Source organism: Sapajus apella, unplaced genomic scaffold, assembly GCF_009761245.1.
Source record: "Sapajus apella isolate SASKATOON/1434 unplaced genomic scaffold, GSC_monkey_1.0 scaffold65, whole genome shotgun sequence".
NCBI lineage: Eukaryota > Metazoa > Chordata > Mammalia > Primates > Cebidae > Sapajus > Sapajus apella.
This window is the reverse complement of record NW_022437005.1, coordinates 4,451,163-4,467,189: the sequence shown is the minus strand read 5'-3', so window position 1 is coordinate 4,467,189 and position 16,027 is coordinate 4,451,163. Positions and strand designations below refer to the sequence as shown.

At 55.2% G+C, this 16,027-nt stretch overlaps 1 protein-coding gene across 20 annotated transcripts in view; it reads left to right on the top strand.

The window, feature by feature from the left end:
* The window catches only part of RRBP1 (ribosome binding protein 1), a 69,006-nt gene that overhangs the window by 31,013 nt on the left and 21,966 nt on the right, over positions 1 to 16,027 (top strand). For all 20 annotated transcript variants that reach the window (XM_032248070.1, XM_032248067.1, XM_032248065.1 and 17 more), the window contains 4 exons: positions 7,807 to 7,955; positions 9,102 to 9,224; positions 14,406 to 14,558; positions 15,502 to 15,620. In XM_032248070.1, coding sequence (XP_032103961.1) covers positions 7,807 to 7,955; positions 9,102 to 9,224; positions 14,406 to 14,558; positions 15,502 to 15,620 — 544 coding nt within the window. The remainder of the gene's footprint in view (positions 1 to 7,806; positions 7,956 to 9,101; positions 9,225 to 14,405; positions 14,559 to 15,501; positions 15,621 to 16,027) is intronic.

The window sequence follows — 16,027 nt, the reverse complement described above, 5'->3', positions numbered from 1 at the left end:
GAGGAAGGACATATGTACATTCTAGAGACCCCACAGTTAGCGCGTGCGCCAGAGTAGTATGCTTTTAACTGGAGTGTGCTTCACTCACTGTTGCTGCTGGGTGGAAACAGCTGTTTGCTCCTTACCTCTGCCAGCACGTCACTCAGGGAGATGCAGGCATGCAGGGTCCTTGTCGCACTGTTGGGGAGTCTAAAGCCCACCCAAGGACCTGTGACCTTTCAGCCTAATGGAAGGGGGTGGGTACCCCTGGGGTCATGGCACTTCCCTCTTGGCTGTGGGCCAGCTTTCTATGGGGCCCTTTTTCCCCAGCCTGCTGATGCGAGCCAGTTTTACTCTGTGGCCAGAGAGACCATTGTGTCAAGGCCCAGGGGAGCCCAAGTATGTGAGGTGGCAAACACACAGAAACAGGCATTTCAGAGGCCCGTCCTGGTCATGTCGTCAAATAAGTCCATGTGGGAAAAGGGCCACCTTTGCGAGGTAGGATTATGGGTAAATGTTAGTATCTCCCTTTCACCCTTCTGCATTTTACAGTTTTTCTCTTTTTTTATGGAGAAGAAACAAAAACTCCATTATTTGTCTCTAAGTTAAATAAATGGGCCCTCCTTGTACCAAAGCTGGTGGAACTCTCATCCTCTGGGTGTTTTGAGATGGCTCTGCGTCCTCTGAGGAGCAGCACGGAGTGCCTTGCTCCTTCTGGGGCCTGGGGTGAGGAAAGGCAGTGCCAGCTCTTCTGAGGCCTCCAGGAGGCCAGTGCCTGTCCCAGCCCTGGCACACAGGCGCCCGGGAAGCATTCATGAACTGGGCAAGGTGGGAAGTTAAAGGCAGGTCCCACATCCTGGAGCCTGGCAGTGCCCTGATGGGAGGGTCTAGGAGCTCCCTGTGGTGTGCAGTCTTGCCGAGCCCCCATTCTACCCCCACAATAGGAAATACAACCTAAAGTCCAAAGTCATGTTCTGCAATCTGATGGGGCTGGGGTCACAGGTCGGTGGGCGTGGGGAAAGAGTTTTCAACAGTATTCAAGATGTCTAGCGTAGCAGAGCCCTCATCTTAAACGATCTGACTTGGTGGTGGGAACACCCCTTGCTCCGGGCTCCTCACTGCTCCCACCGCCGCCTGTCCTCCCAGTGCGTGGCTTGCTGTGCTCCAGGCCCGGCACTGCGTAGCACAGCGGGTATGACGCCACCATGCTCCCAACCCGGTGTTTGTTCAGATGTACAGTGAAGGAGGCTGCTTTCCATGCCTTTTTCCCCTGTGCAATTCTCTTAGGTGGATTTGAGTTTTTACCTGTTGGACAAAAGCAGAAGCCAGAGCTCAGACTTCCCAGAAGTCATGAAGGTGACCAGCAGATGGCAGAGTGGCATGTGTGGGCAGCCCCTCCCCCGAGTCCCCCCCCCCCCGCCCTGCCTGGCAGGTGCCCTTGCGCCCTTCTCACTGGCAGAGTACAGAGAGGTGTGCACAGAGATCAAGTCAGATACTTTTTTTTTTTGTTTTTTTTTTTTTTAAAGTAACTCAGTTTCTCAGGGTCTGAAGCTCTGAAGAAAACTCTGGGGCTTCTGAGCCTTTATTCACTTTCTGTGTGAGTTCTGCAAACCCAGCTTTTTCTTTTCTTCTTTTTTTAAAGAAGAACAAAAACATCCCCTAGGGAAGTGAGCCAAGTATCAATGTGAGAAGCTGCTAGATGACACTCTTCCAGGAATCTCTTTTCAACCACTTGGAAACATGGCAAGGCTGGGACTCCGGTCACTGCCCCCAGACAGCTGTGGTCAGACAGCCCAGGATTAAAAATCCCTGCTGTTTTCTGCAGGCATTAGGTAGAGCCCTGATTGCTGTTAGCCCGGATCCTCCTGGGCCAGCCTGTGTGCCCTGGGAAAGCCCTTGCCCAGGGACACTCCCCTCCAGGGAGCGTCTTTCTTTTGGAAATACTGTAATGTGGGTTTTAACTCCAGGTATAAAATTGGTTTTGTTGAAATTCAGAGGAAAAACCAAAACTTTAAAGAGGAAAACAGTCCTTCAATCTATAGGATATTTTTAATTCCATTAGATACCATTAAATGTCTGACTCCCCAAGTTGGTAGCTGATTGCTTTTTTCTCCAACCAAAGGAAAAGGACTAATTTAAAGGCCCTGAATCAGGTTGTTCTTGACATTATTTGTACTTAGCTCCATTGCCCTTAAAGCTGTGGATGTGACTGTTCATGGCATTCGGGCTCAGGAGCAGCTGACCAGCGCCTGGGCAAGGCTGGGCTCTGTGGCCTGAGCTGGGCCTGTAGTCCAACATTCGTATGCTGCCCAGGGCCTGCCTTAACTGTGGGCAGGTGAGCAGTGAGTGACAGCAGGAGTCGCAGTTTGCCTCCGGGAACATTCGGTAGATCTTCATTTCCTCGAGGGTCTCATAAAGCTCACTTCACCCGCAGGCTCAGGAGGAGCCCTCATGTCCACAGTCCAGGAACGAGTGCTTTGGGAGAGGCCAGCAGTGCTGTTGGCCAGAGCTCCTCTCTAGAGAGCGTCCTGCGTCCCACCTCGGGGCAGGACCCTGAAGGGAGCCGGCTCCTCAGGTTGAGAGAGAGACGCTCTCTGAACTTTGGGTCAGCAGGAATGGGGAGCTTGTCCTCGGCCTCCGAATCTTGGTGTGCAGAGGTTGATGACTGCTTGTGGGGTGCTGGGCTTCCAGGAGGCATGGGAGAGCCCCTTCCTGGGCCCTAGGGTCTCCACCTTCTTAGAGCGGACCTGAGTTTGGCTGGGGTGATTGGGGACTGCAGGGCATGGAAGGCAGCTCAAGATTGCGATTTGGCTTTCTTCCCACAGGGGCAGCTATGCTGGGTTCCCTGGTCTGCACAGTCTGGAGTCCCCCTATGCAGGCCCAGAGGCAGCAACTATTCAGACTGAGATCTGTGCGTCTGAGGGAGGGGTCCTTAGAACCAATCTGCAAAGTCCCTTAGGAAATGAGTTTTTGCCAGTGGAGTTCTTCCCCCAGCCCTTAAGTCCACGCCGTTTCAGGGTCCCTGGGTCGACACCTGGGCGTCCTCCCACCAACCTAGTTCCTGAATACTCGGGCCTGGACCCTGGTCCTGGGCTCTTTGAATCCAGCAGGGATTCGGGCTCTTAGGACCAGGGTCCAGGCCTGCTGGTCTCCCTGCTTCCAGCCTCATCCCCCTGGGCATCCTGAAATCATTTTCTCAAACTCAAACGTTCCTTTCTAGGCATCACTCGTTGCCTGCAGGGTAAAATCCAGATTCCCAGGGCCTATGAAGACTTGGACCTACTCCAGCCTTGGGTACAAACCTGACACGCTAGGGCCCAAAGCCCTTCACCGTCTCTGTACCCACCTGTGCTTGGCCCAAGCACCCTGCCTTAAAGCCTTTCTCGGCATTGCTGCCACCGTCGCTCCCCAGGTCCCCCTTGTGTCACCCTGCTGCCTTATGGTGCTGCGTCCTCTGCCTCTCTTGGCCACAGCCCAACCTGGAAATTACTTTTCCAAGCCCAGCATTTCATGGACTGCTAGGTGCACGGGTGGTACATACTTTGTGTCCAGAGACCACCTGGCCCTGCCTACCCTGGGCAGGGCTGCTGGGCACCTGTGGCGGCAGCTGGAGCTGAGCTGGAGCCTTTTATGGGGCCCATCCCAGCATCCCAGGGCCGAGGTGAAAATCCCTTCCTGTTAACCACAGCTGTTGCTGGGGCTCAGGCAGCAGTTCCTGGAGTGGTTCCGACACCCTCCCCGTGGGCTGAGAGAGCCAGGTGTGCGCAGTGCAGGGGGGTTCCAGCAGCTGTTGTGCGGGGCTGGCTGCTGAATCTCGTGAGGCTGCCTGTGGCTGAGGTCCTCCTCCTATGGCTGAGCCCTGGCCATGGGGGATCCTGGAAATTATACAGAGAGAAAAGCCTCGTGCAAGGATGCCACAGTTGACAGAGAGATCCCGAAGTGCTTTGCCTGATGAGTTTAATTTTAGGTGCCTGAGCCTCCCAGCGTGGTCGCAGAAGGGAGTTGTTTTGAAATTTGGGGTGTGAGGTGCGTTATCTGAGCTGCTGTGAGCTGCTTGTAGGCTGGCCATGCTGATTTATTTTGCTGTGCATTACCCTGCGCCAGGCATGGTTCCAAGCATATTGCAACTTAATCTTTGCAGCCAAACTGGGGGGTGGGGAACAGTGATCATCCCCATTTCATAGGTAAGGAAACAGAGGCAAAGGAAGGTTAAGCCGCTTGTCCAAGGACACAGGAAGAAGCTAAGCTGTGATTCGACCCCAGGCTACCTGGTCCCAGAGGCCTTGCTCTGACCTTGATGCCCCATGGCTCAAGGACAGAGGTGACTTGCAGACTGGATGTGGCCCAGGGGTGTGTTTCTCCATCTGGACAGTGGTTTTATTCATTTGTTTATTTTTGATTGAGTTAGCCGTCAAGAGTAAAGGTGAGAAGATGGCACTTGAAAATCTTGCTTCCAGGCTCTTGGGCAGATCTGGGGTTCTGGCCCAGGTTCCCCCATGGGAGCCGCCACCTGGAGGTGAAGCACCGAGCCCAGGCCTGGGTGGTTATTTGTCACAGTGCCTGTCGCATTCATGCAGGGCCTGGCCTCTGGGGTGTTTCTGTGTCCCCGCCAGACAGAGGTCTCAGTTATGCCATCAAAGTGAGACACTGGCCTGCGTCTGTACTCCGGCTCTCCCACTCCCTCCCTGGTCGCTCCCCAGGCCCCCTGGCCTGTCCCTTTCTGGTATTTCACATCTGCCAAGATGGGCAAAGCATTAGCCACAGGAGCAAGCTCTCAGTGAGCCGACCTGTTCCAGAATTCACTGCGCCCTGGGCCTTTTGAATTCTGTGATTTCACAGACTAGGTGTTGAGTCTGACAGACTTAGTGTAGTGCCTTAAGATTTCACAATTCCGAAGATTACTGGCGTCTTCCAGTATTTGCTGGAGCACTGAGTGATGTGCTGGACACGCCTTAGGCTCTCGTTAGTACATTATTTAAATGCAGCTCACTGAGAGGCCCAGAAAATCTGCCTCTGCTTCCGAGTGCCTTCCTTTTTTCTTTCAGTTGCGCTGCCCTTGATCTGGGGACAATTGAGACAGCACAGTTTTTACCTAAAAGATTTAATGAAACATGTTTTGTAAAGTTACAGCTCTCTAATTTAAAAGGTAGTGTTTGTGTGGCAAAGCCTGTGGAAGTTTCTTGGGGGCCATGAGGGATGGGCAGAGGAAAGTGTTCAATTTTGCTGTACGCGGCTTTGCATTTGTTTCCCTTGTTACAAGCTTTTATTTTTATATTAAAATACCTAATAAAATTGAATTGCATTAGAAAGTTTTAATAAAGATTTATGAGACTGGCACTCTGAGAGTGCTCTCGGGAGCACTGTGGACCGCGCCTGCAGGGGGTAAGCATGTGGCCATGACCCCCGTGCCTGAAGCGGTGTCGCAGAGCAAGTGCTCTCCAGCTGTCATATCCAGATGTTCCCCACCCAGCAGTGCAGTAGGGGCAGTGGGCCCTGGAAGGGTGTTCTTTAAGGGGAGAGTTCAAGAGAGGCTAGAGCTCTTGGGTCACTCTGGAACCTCTGTAGGACCAGGGGCTGCCAGGAATTCAGCAGGGGGTGCTTTGGGGGTCCCCGGTTCTGAAGAATAGACCAGCCAGTCCAGGAGAAAGCGTGACCACATACATGTGAGCCATGGATGTGATGTAAATATTATTAGTTGGTCACGTTTAGAAAGACAAGCAAGAAACAAATGGACTGAATGTTAATGATACGTTTTATTTGACTCAGTTTATCTGAAATGTTATTTCAACATACAATCAGTATATAAAATTATTACAGATACTACATTTTTTTTTATATCACATCTTCTAAATCCTGTGTGTACTTTCCACTCGTAGCACATCCTGAGTCACGCCAGCCACGTTGCAGGAGCCCAGTAGCCACACACGGCTGGCACCCCGCGCATCAGACAGCGCAGGAGGAGACCTTTCTGAGTCAGGAGGGGAAAATGTCTGTGCAGCCAGCAGCTAGACGCAGGCTGAAGCAGCTGCCCTGCCCGTCTGTAACTACAGAAGTGCCTTTGAAACAAGTGGCCTCCATCTCCGGGGAAGCGTTGGCAGGAGACACGCACTTGCAGGCTGAGCGGGGGAAGGCAGGAAGGCTGGGAACCAAAATGTGAACTAACACGGGGGTTTCTCCTGAGAGTCAGCCGTGTGTGGTTTTCTTTTTCTTTCTTTTTTTTTTTTTTTCTTTTGTATTTAAGACGGAGTCTCACTCTGTCACCAGGCTGGAATGCAGCGGTGCAATATCGGCTCACTGCAACCTCCAACTCCCGGGTTCAAGCAGTTCTCCTGCCTCAGCCTCCTGAGTAGCTGGGACTACAGGCACATGCCACCATGCCGCGCTAATTTTTATATTTTTAGTAGTAACAGGGTGTCACCATGTTGGCTAGGCTGGTCTCAATCTCTGACTTCGTGATCCACCCGCCTCGGCCTCCTAAATTGCTGGGATTACAGGCATGAGCCACCATACCCCCAGCCATGTGTTTTTATTTTCTTTTGGCTTTTGGGTTAGAATTTTCTCGTGTGTGTGCATTAAAATTACATAATATGCATACACCTATTTCAGTAAAAAGAAGGTTGAAGGGGCGTGCTTCTGCTGGGACCCATTTTCGTGGCACCTGTGAGCTCTTAGGCCTTTGGTGTCAGCGTGGTTATTTTTAATCTCCTGAGCCTCACCAGGATAAGAATTTATGAAATAAAGGTGCTCATAGCAACCAGCTCGCCCACATCCCACATTACCCGTATTAAGGTATCGTGCCAAATGCTTTGACTTGTAATGAAAATATTGTGACTAGTAAGTGAAAATATTGTGACAAGCCAGAGAATAGACGGTTGCTATGGAAACCAGCCCTCTCCATTGTCCTCCCAAGGTGGGCTCAGCTGAGGGGGCTGTTGTAGGCCGGTCTGCTTTCTGATTTGGCTCCTTTTTGGTGCTGTCATTCAGCTGTGAAAGAGTCCAGGCACTCAGGCCGGTTCACCGTTTCTTGCTTCCAAGGCTGCATTCAAGCCCCAGTGAGAGCAAAACTGGGAGGTGGGGGGCGGGTGTCTGCAGTTCTAGTTTTTCAGAAGTGACGGTTGGTGGTTGGTTATTGACAGATGGCTCCCTGTCCTCCAGGCAGTCACTCGTGGACTGGCGAGTGGACAAGCTCATTCTACGAGAACCCAGCCAGCTTTTCCTCTCCCAAAACCTGTTGTTGCCTAAGCTTCATCCAGGGAGCTGGAAATAGAGGGTTTGCACTGATGTGTGGAAGGAAGCAGCCTCTCCTACCTTCTGTGCCCCTCCCATGGCCGCAGGAGTGTGGCTCTGGGTGTCTGTGTGTGGTGGACAGTGGATTTGCTGCCTAGTCAGGTTCCATAAAGCCCCGGGGCTCAGTCACAGCCACTGGGGAGAACCTTGCTGAGCCATGCAGGCCGAGAATGGGACCGGTGCATTTGCGGGAAAAGAAGGAAGAGAGAAAAGCCTTTGGGAAAGGTACACCTCGTCTAATTTTATTCCAGGTCATCTTGATGGTTAAAAAAAAAAGAGGGGGTGCTGCTTCCACTCTAGGCCGGGACTTCCTATGGGCGAGTTAGGACGGTGCAGGGACCCATCGTTGAATCAGTTTCTCGGTGTCCTGAAAAAGCAGGAGACACCGGAGCAGACTCGCCGTGCTCAGCTTGCCCACCCCAGGCAGTCAGAGAGCTCTTCTTGGCTGTGACCAGAACCTTCTTGGTGTGACAGGCTTCATGGCCGTGTGTGTCATGGCGTATGGGCCTGAGTCTCTGCTCCTTCCCTTTCACTGCACAGGGCCCCCAGATGCCGATGGCCCTCTCTACCTCCCCTACAAGACGCTGGTCTCCACAGTTGGGAGCATGGTGTTCAACGAGGGCGAGGCCCAGCGGCTCATCGAGATCCTGTCTGAGAAGGCTGGCATCATTCAGGACACCTGGCACAAGGTAGGCCCACCCTCCCGCTGGCCACACTCAGAGGCCACTGCAGCTGGCTAGGGCGGTTTTGCCCTTCCCTCTGCCTCTCCCCCCAGGGGCCAGTGAGTTGCAATGGTTACCTGGGTTCTCGGGCCCCGTGCCTCCCACTATCCCCAGATGCCCATCAGGATGGCCACACACAGCCTGCCCCGCCACAGAGATAACATTCATAAAACACCCTCCACTTCTGTTTCCTGGCAGAATTCTGCCACCTCGAGGGATTGCTTGCAGGTGCTTTGACTTCTGTCAAGCCACCTGTGGCCCGGCTGCTGAGAGAGTCAGGGCTGGGGTAGGGCTCTGCATTGCAGGGAATCTGGGGAACTGGGAGCTAGCCAGTTTGTGGCCAGAGCTCAGGGTGCAGAAAGGAAGGTGTAGGGACACACTGTCTGGGGCCCTGTGAGGTTCCCCAGCCCGGAAGCACCCCTGGTCTCCCTCGTGCTGCCAGGGACAAGTTCAGAGGCTGAGAGCTCCGAGCTGTCCCGTGCCTCTGGCCAAGAGCTGTCCACAAGAAGTGATGCATGGCACATTCCTTCAGTGGAATCAGAGTCCACAGTAACTTTGCTGCAGAATTTAGTGGTTAGAGATGTTCAGGTGTGCCCTGAGGCCAGTGGGTCACTCCCTTCCTGGCCATACACATCATGGACAGTCTCAGTGGTGCTGGGAGCCCGCCACTCATCACTGGGGGCTCTCCTGGGTATGAGTGGACGTAGGAAATCAAGATGACCAGGGAGAGGCCCAGCCCTGCTCAGGCCCTGTCTCCAGAGTACCCGGCCCCCATGCTGCAGCCATAGGCCTATGGGCTGCACGCCCGGCTAGGGTAGGCTCCAGGCCAGAAATGGCGGCCAGCTGCCCCTCAGAGGAGCTGGCAACACCACACTCCTAAACGCCACTCCGGGGATGCAAAGCCTTTGGCCTTGACAGTCCTGACGCACACACTGGGCCTGGGGTCCCAGCCGGGCTACCTTTCCCCACAAGAATCTGGAGTCCCAGTGGAGCCCTTGACTCGAAGCCCCTGCTCCACTTCATCAAGCACTCGGGCCTCTGCTCTTGTCCGGAGTCAGGGATGAGCCAAGTCACATCTGTCCCCTCTGTTAACACATCTCTGGGTACTTCTAGGCCACTCAGAAGGGTGACCCTGTGGCGATTCTGAAACGCCAGCTGGAAGAGAAGGAAAAACTGCTGGCCACAGAGCAGGAAGACGCGGCTGCCGCCAAGAGCAAACTGAGAGAGCTCAACAAGGTACAGCCCGAGTGGGCTCAGGCATGGCTCGTCCTGCCCCGTCCTCTGAGGACCCCCACCCCATCCATGGTGGATCCCAGGCTGAGATGCTCTGGCCTGCCTGGAACGTAGCGGGCTGTCAGGCCGCTGAGTAGGAACTGCTGCTTATTTGCTGCCTAAAGAGCCGAGGGCTGGCGCCTTACCTTTGGCAGTGCTCGTGGCTCTGCTTGCTGGTGGCTTCCTTCGTGGCTATAAGAACGCAGGGAGGGCTTGGAAGTTAAGCAGCATCAGTTTGTGATGGGGATGGACCAGACCTAGCCTTCACGAGACAGGTCCCACGGTCACGGGCCAGCTGTCAAGGGGCTGTGACTGGAAAGGAAGGTGGGCCACAGTAGATGCAAGGTTGTTTTCTCAAGAACTGTGCAAAACCTTGTGGGGAGGGGGCTGGAGGGGCTGCTCTTCTCCCTTATCTGATGTCAGAGGAGGGATGTGCAGGGAAACCTGGCTCTGCGTATCAGCGGCTGGCGTGGCAGGTAGCATTTGCGCTCTGAACAGCAGTCAGCGGTGGGCCAGTGCTGCCGTAGGACGGGGCTGACGGCGTCATGGAGATTGTGTTGGGATGCACCGCATAGGGGCTGCTCTTCCCCCTGCGGAATTCCTCAGGGTCTCTCCCTGAGGGTGGGTCCTGGTGCCCCAGCCTTCCTGGAGGAAGGGTAGGGTGAGGGGTCCCCTGGTCCCCTGGGGCTGGTCAGACCTTGTCAAAAGCCATTTTTGCCCCATGCAGCACCGCAGGCTTGCTCTCACCCTCGCCCTGCCTCCCTGCCTTCTCCATCCCGGGCAGCGGGCACAGGGAGACGGCCTGGATGGTGGACTCTCCAGCAGTGTCTGGGCTGCTGCCCTTCCTCCGGTGCCTCCGTCTGCTAAAGCACAAAGAATTGGAAGGCAGCCTGACTTTTTGTCGCAAATTCAGAGTCACAGCTCTGAGCCAGATGGGAAGTTCACTGGGTAGGGGACGGGCAGGACCAGAAGACACACCTTAGATGGCCGCCCTTTGATGCTGTCCCCTTCCCCGCTGGGGTGGCAGAATATCTCCGTGGCCGCATGCTCAAGGCAGCCTGTGGTCCTCATTCAGTACCCAGTCTCCTCGGAGACCACCGCCCTTGGCTCTCAGGTGAGGAGAAGGTTAACAGTGCGTGGCCTCCCACCCACCCACACCCTCCTCCCTAAGCCTGAGGAGGTCCTCTTGGGTTCCCAAATGCTGATCTGTGAGCACCCCCTTCAAGCTCTGCCAGTAGCCCCTAATCTTCAGACCTAAGCTGCCCCCTGAGCCCCAGCTCAGCCCCCCACCATCTTCCTTTTCCCTGCCTGTGCCCAGACACCCCGCATCCTTTCTTGCCACCTCTGGGGCTTTCCTCTTGCTCTTCCCTTGGCCTCTAATCCCTTCCCTGCCTGGATGTCTGGACATTTTCTTCTTGCTCTGGAAGACTCAATTTGGTCTACCTCCCTCAGGAACCTTCTGGACCTCCCGTGGTCCTGTTCTGCACAGAGGTCATCGGTACAGTTAGGCATCACCTAACTGCGTCTGGCTCCTGTCAGACCTCGCGCCTGGCAGGGCAGATGCGCTCTGGCGGCCTTGCCTGGCTCAGCCTAGCAGGCTGCCAGTGAGCAAGTGGCCACTGAGGGCCGAGGCCACCTCGCAGCTGAGGGGAAGTCTGGAAGCATTCCTGAGTGTTTTCTGTCTTCCTCTTGTAAATAGTTAAATGTTTGTAGTCAATGCTTTTGGCTGTTTTTCTTCCCTGTGCTCATGCTCTCCGTTGAGGGTCCTGAGGTGAGGAGAGCTGATGTGTTTACCTCTCTCTCTCTCTCTTTCTTTCTCTTTTTTTTTCTTTTTTCCTTCCTTCCTTCCTTCCTTCCTTCCTTCCTTCCTTCCTTCCTTTCCTTCCTTTCCTTCCTTTCCTTCCTTTCCTTCCTTTCCTTCCTTCCTTCCTTCCTTCCTTCCTTCCTTCCTTCCTTCCTTTCCTTCCTTCCTTCCTTTCCTTCCTTCCCCTTTTATTTTCTTTCTTTGTTTCAATGGACTTTCGCTCTTGTCACCCAGGCTGGAGTGCAGTGGTGCAATCTCAGCTCACCGTAACCGCTGCCTCCCAGGTTCAAGTGATTCTCCTGTCTCAGTCTCCCGAGTAGCTGGGATTACAGGCATATGCCACTATGCCTGGCTAATTTTTTTTTTTTTTTAGTAGAGACGGGGGTTTCTCCTGTCTGGTCAGGCTGGTCTCAAATTCTAGGCCTCAGGTGATCTCCCTGCCTTGCCTCCCAAAGTGCTGGGATTACAAGCATGAGCCATCGAGCCCGGCTTGTTTACCTCATTCTTACAGCAATGCCCAGCACTGCTGAGGGAAATGTTACAAAACAGCAAATTCCTGGGAGTCTGGCAGTTCCTCTTACCTTAATCCCCCACAGGAACTGGAGAGATGGATAGAACTGACATTTCTTTTTCTAGTTCCGTTGACATGTTTCCTTGGTCCTTGTAAAGAAGTTTTTACAGTTGAAAAGGGTTTTCCTTAATTCTGTTTCTTGGGGTCTGATGCTGAAAGCATGATCTGGACATGCTGAGAAAGAATGTTTGGATCATCTGCTGTCTCCAGGCCTCCCAAATGTGTGAAGTCCCAGCAGAACTGGGTTCAAGGACCAGTCCAGGCACTGTATGCAGGGGTTGATGGGCTCAGTCACCCCTGAGAACTCTGTCCTGGCTATGTGAGAATCTTTGGGTGGGGGGTTGAGGAATCCATACAGAGCTCCAGTGATGTAGCCAAGAAGGCACAACTTTTTGGAAAAACATTCCAGCTGTCATCTTCCTGGGCACCAGAACCTCTGTCCTGAAGCCACGCCTCGGACTGGCCCACCTTGGGCTTGGTCCCGTGTTCTGGTTTTAGGACCCAGAAGGAGATGGGGCTGTGAATCAGAATGCAGCTAAGGAGCCCCAATGTCCCCTGGGACCCTCAGAGGGTGACCTGGGGGTGGGGGCATGGGAGGAGTTCGTTACCAGGCCTTCTTGGTGGAGGCTGCTTCCTTGCTTGGCTGGGGAAGCAGGTTGGAGGGCTCTCCCGCGTCCTCGAAGCTTACACCATGAAGGGCCCCACTACTCCTGGGGAACAGCGCCCGGAAGAAAGAAGGGACAGTCACTTCTGAGCCAGTGCTAATGATGGTGCCAAACCTTCTCTTCTTGTGCACCGGAACCCCCCACCACTATCGGGAATGCTTTTCAAGAAAATAAATATGATTCTTGCAACTGAATTAAGAATTTGACAAGCAGAAGAAATCTTGGGACTCTGAGCTCTTCGAAGTAAAAGAAACCACAGGGAGCTAAACAGCTGCACCTAGGATGATTTGACTTTTCTCTGCCCTTTAAAAAGCCCAGAAGCAAAGGAGGAGGAAAATCCCATTGAATTCCAGTAGCCTTGGGACCCTGACCCCGAGGAGACAGGGGTCTGCAGACCCTGAGCCAGGTGGACCCCTGGCACTGCACGAGGCCTGCCTAGGGCTGGGAAGGATATCTGCAGGTGGCAGAGGTGGGCTGAGGACGACCCAAGTGTGGTTCCCCAATCTGCCATCCATGGGGCTGTGGGAATGCCTGGCCTCTTTGAGCTTTGGTTTCTTCTTTGCAAGGCTGGACCATCTTCTTGGAAGGACTGTTGTGTGGGAAACCCAGCAAAGAGAGTGGCCTCCTGCCCTGCTGGTGTTTGGAGGCTTCCAGCCATCCCTACCAGACCCATCTGCCAGCAGTGGGCCAGTGGGGCCGCGTGTGTTAGGGGAGGAAGCACGGAGGGGTCCTGGAATCACCGCTGAGCTGTCCTCCCTTCCCCCAGAGGCTTCCCAGCCCACACAGAGGAGCAGGCGACCTCATTCCTCCCCTTTCTGGGAACCCCTTGGGTTTGTAGAGTCCTAGGTTCTGGCCCTACCCTTGCCTCCTAAGAGGCGGGAGTGGATCCTCAGCCTTGGACAAGTGTGTCCTTTCCAAGGCTGTGTGACCTCAGCTTGGATGGGGATTGTCATCCTCATCTTACAGAGAGAATTAAATGGGACATTGCTTGGGCACAGTGTCAGCTCCTCCTGCCCCCTCCAACTTCTGTAGCTAATCAGTGAAGTGGACCTGCAGGCTCCTGTGTGCCTCTCACCCAGGGCACAGCCAAAAACATGACTGTCTTTGAAAAGTGAGGCCAAGGGTCCCAGGAGGTCCCAGAGAGTGCCAGGAGCACAGACAGCTGGCACCCAGTGGCTTCTCAGGGTTCTCTCCTATCTCAAGCAAGAGGGACACTCTGGCCTTCGGGACAGGCCTCCCTGGCAGCCCTGGCCTAGGGAGGGGGTGGATTTCCTCACTTCTGGCCCACTGCCCATGATGGAGCAGCCTCGACTCTCATGGGACACTGTCACCGAGGGCTGCTGTGTTCATGATATGTATTCACACCACATCGGGGCTGGTCTGTCCAGGCCTGCTAGACGGGGACACCCCCACCCCAGGGGCTCATGATGTAAACCTTCCCTGAATTGTCACCCTGCCTCCCTGTGGCTTCTGGCTGACACCGTGGCCAGCTTTCCCATCCTGCTGTGTCCCTGCCTGAGATGCCAGGCCTCCAGACTTGGCATCCATGTTCAACTGTAGGCATCTGGCACTGACCGGAGCTGCTGTGGGTGGAGGACAGAGCAACTGCCTGTGGAAACCCATGCCCTACCCCCAGCCATGGCGGGACAGGCAGCCGGCCCCGTCCCCACCCTAGCCATCAGGGGTCGCTGCCTTTCCATCCTGGCAAAGGCACTTGAGTAGGGTAGGTGCCCAAGGGGCCTGGATGTTAGTGATTGAGTCAAGCCTGGGTGGTGGTGTCACAGCAGGGCCGAGCCAGTGCCCTGGAGAGCCAGGGACAGCACTGCATGTCTCTGCAATTCCTGCCGCGTCTGCCACCTCTGCTGTGGCCAAGGCCTGACACTGAGCCCACAACCAGCTGGGGCCAGCAGGGTTTCCAGGGATCCCTTGTTGTCTGTCCGTGCTCCCGCTGCTGCTGGCTTGGGTTTGTCCGAGAACTCGGCTAGCAGGAGGGGTCTGTGCTCTGCTGTCAAGCCTCCCAGCCCGGGTGATACTCTTGGTCCCTTCTGATAGGCTCCTGCTCCTGCAAGCCTCACTGACCCCTCTCTCTGCTACTTTGCCCCCAGGAGATGGCAGCGGAAAAGGCCAAAGCGGCAGCCGGGGAGGCCAAGGTGAAAAAGCAGCTGGTGGCCCGGGAACAGGAGATCACGGCCGTGCAGGCGCGGATGCAGGCCAGCTACCGGGAGCACGTGAAGGAGGTGCAGCAGCTGCAGGGCAAGGTGAGCAGTGGCTGGCGGGGGCACGGGAGGGGACAGGGCCCAGTCCCAGTCCAGGATGGAGGAAGCCAGAAAGGCCCAAAGGGCAAGGCATGAGGGGGGGTTGAGGATGCCCACAGGGGTCTGCAAGGTCTGGTCGGGGTTAGGGGTCCAGGGGCTGTTGTGTTTGGCCGGACAGTATCTGGCAGCCCACTGTGTGTGTATCCTGTTAATAGCCAGGGAAGTATGAAATACATTTTAAAGAGCGCTTTTCAAAAGAACCTAGCGTCGAATGACCAGCCCTTTCCCTGCCTCCTGGGGGTCTGAGGGTCAAGTTCTCACCCTTCACAGGTACCTGGAGAAATGCTGGCTCTGTCTTCTTTCCACATAGTTGGGAGGATCCCATAATACCAGAGGCCTGAATATTGCACAGCTCCAGTGTGGGGCTCCAGGCCAGCACTGGGCCACTGCCTAGATTGGCCCTGTAGTCAGAGGCTGATCCCTGCATCCTGCTCATAGGGGACTGCAGCCTCCTCCCTGCCTCAGGAGGCGCTGGAGGTCAGAGGGCAGGAAACTAGGCTTCCCTGGGGGTCAGAGGCTGTGGCCATGTGCTTTGTCTTGAACAGTCAACCATGTGACCTTGGGGGCAGATGTTCATGGAGCCTGTCAGAGACTCTGGGCTGAGTGTTCAGACTTGGGCAGGCCAGGAGCAGTGAGGAGGGAGAGAGGCGTGTCGCTGGGTATGGGCGGAGGTGGGGGGTGGGGATCATCCTTGGCCTCAAGCCCCCGATGCTGGAGCCTTGCAATTTTCAGGCCTCTTGTTATACCCTCTCAACTTCCATGTGGAAAAGGCGGAGGCTTCTGGGGATTTTCTCTTGTGGGCTGTGTCCTTGCTAACCCCGACTCGGAACTCAGTTTTATGTGTGAGGCCAAGCTGCCTCTGATGCCCTCACCCGTGACTTTCCAGATCCGGACCCTTCAGGAGCAGCTGGAGAACGGCCCCAACACGCAGCTGGCCCGCCTGCAGCAGGAGAACTCCATCCTTCGGGATGCCTTGAACCAGGCCACGAGCCAGGTGGAGAGCAAGTAAGCTGAGCATTCCCCCCTCGGCACCTCCCCAAGGGCTCTGGAGCCAGGAAGGCTGCACAAGGCTGCGGCCGGGGCAGCTGGCGTGAGAGCCAGGCACGGGCCCTCCATGTGTGCCGGGGGCTGCCTGTGCAGCTCCACTTTCTCCCCACGCGGAGCCACTCCAGCCCTGCATCCCCTGTCTGGGTCTTCCAAAAGGTGGCCCAGCGTTCCTGCGGTGGCCGGAGGTGGGCCTCGACTGCCCTGGAGCATGGCCTCCTGCCCTGCAGCACTCTTGCCTCAGATGCGCTGGTGCCAGGAAGAGTTTCCAGCACACAGGCCCCACCCGCCTCGCGGGGCTGTCATCTCAGTGTTGTCTCTGAGTCGCTGAAGCACTGGAGCCCACAGCGAGGGAGCCGGAGCATGCA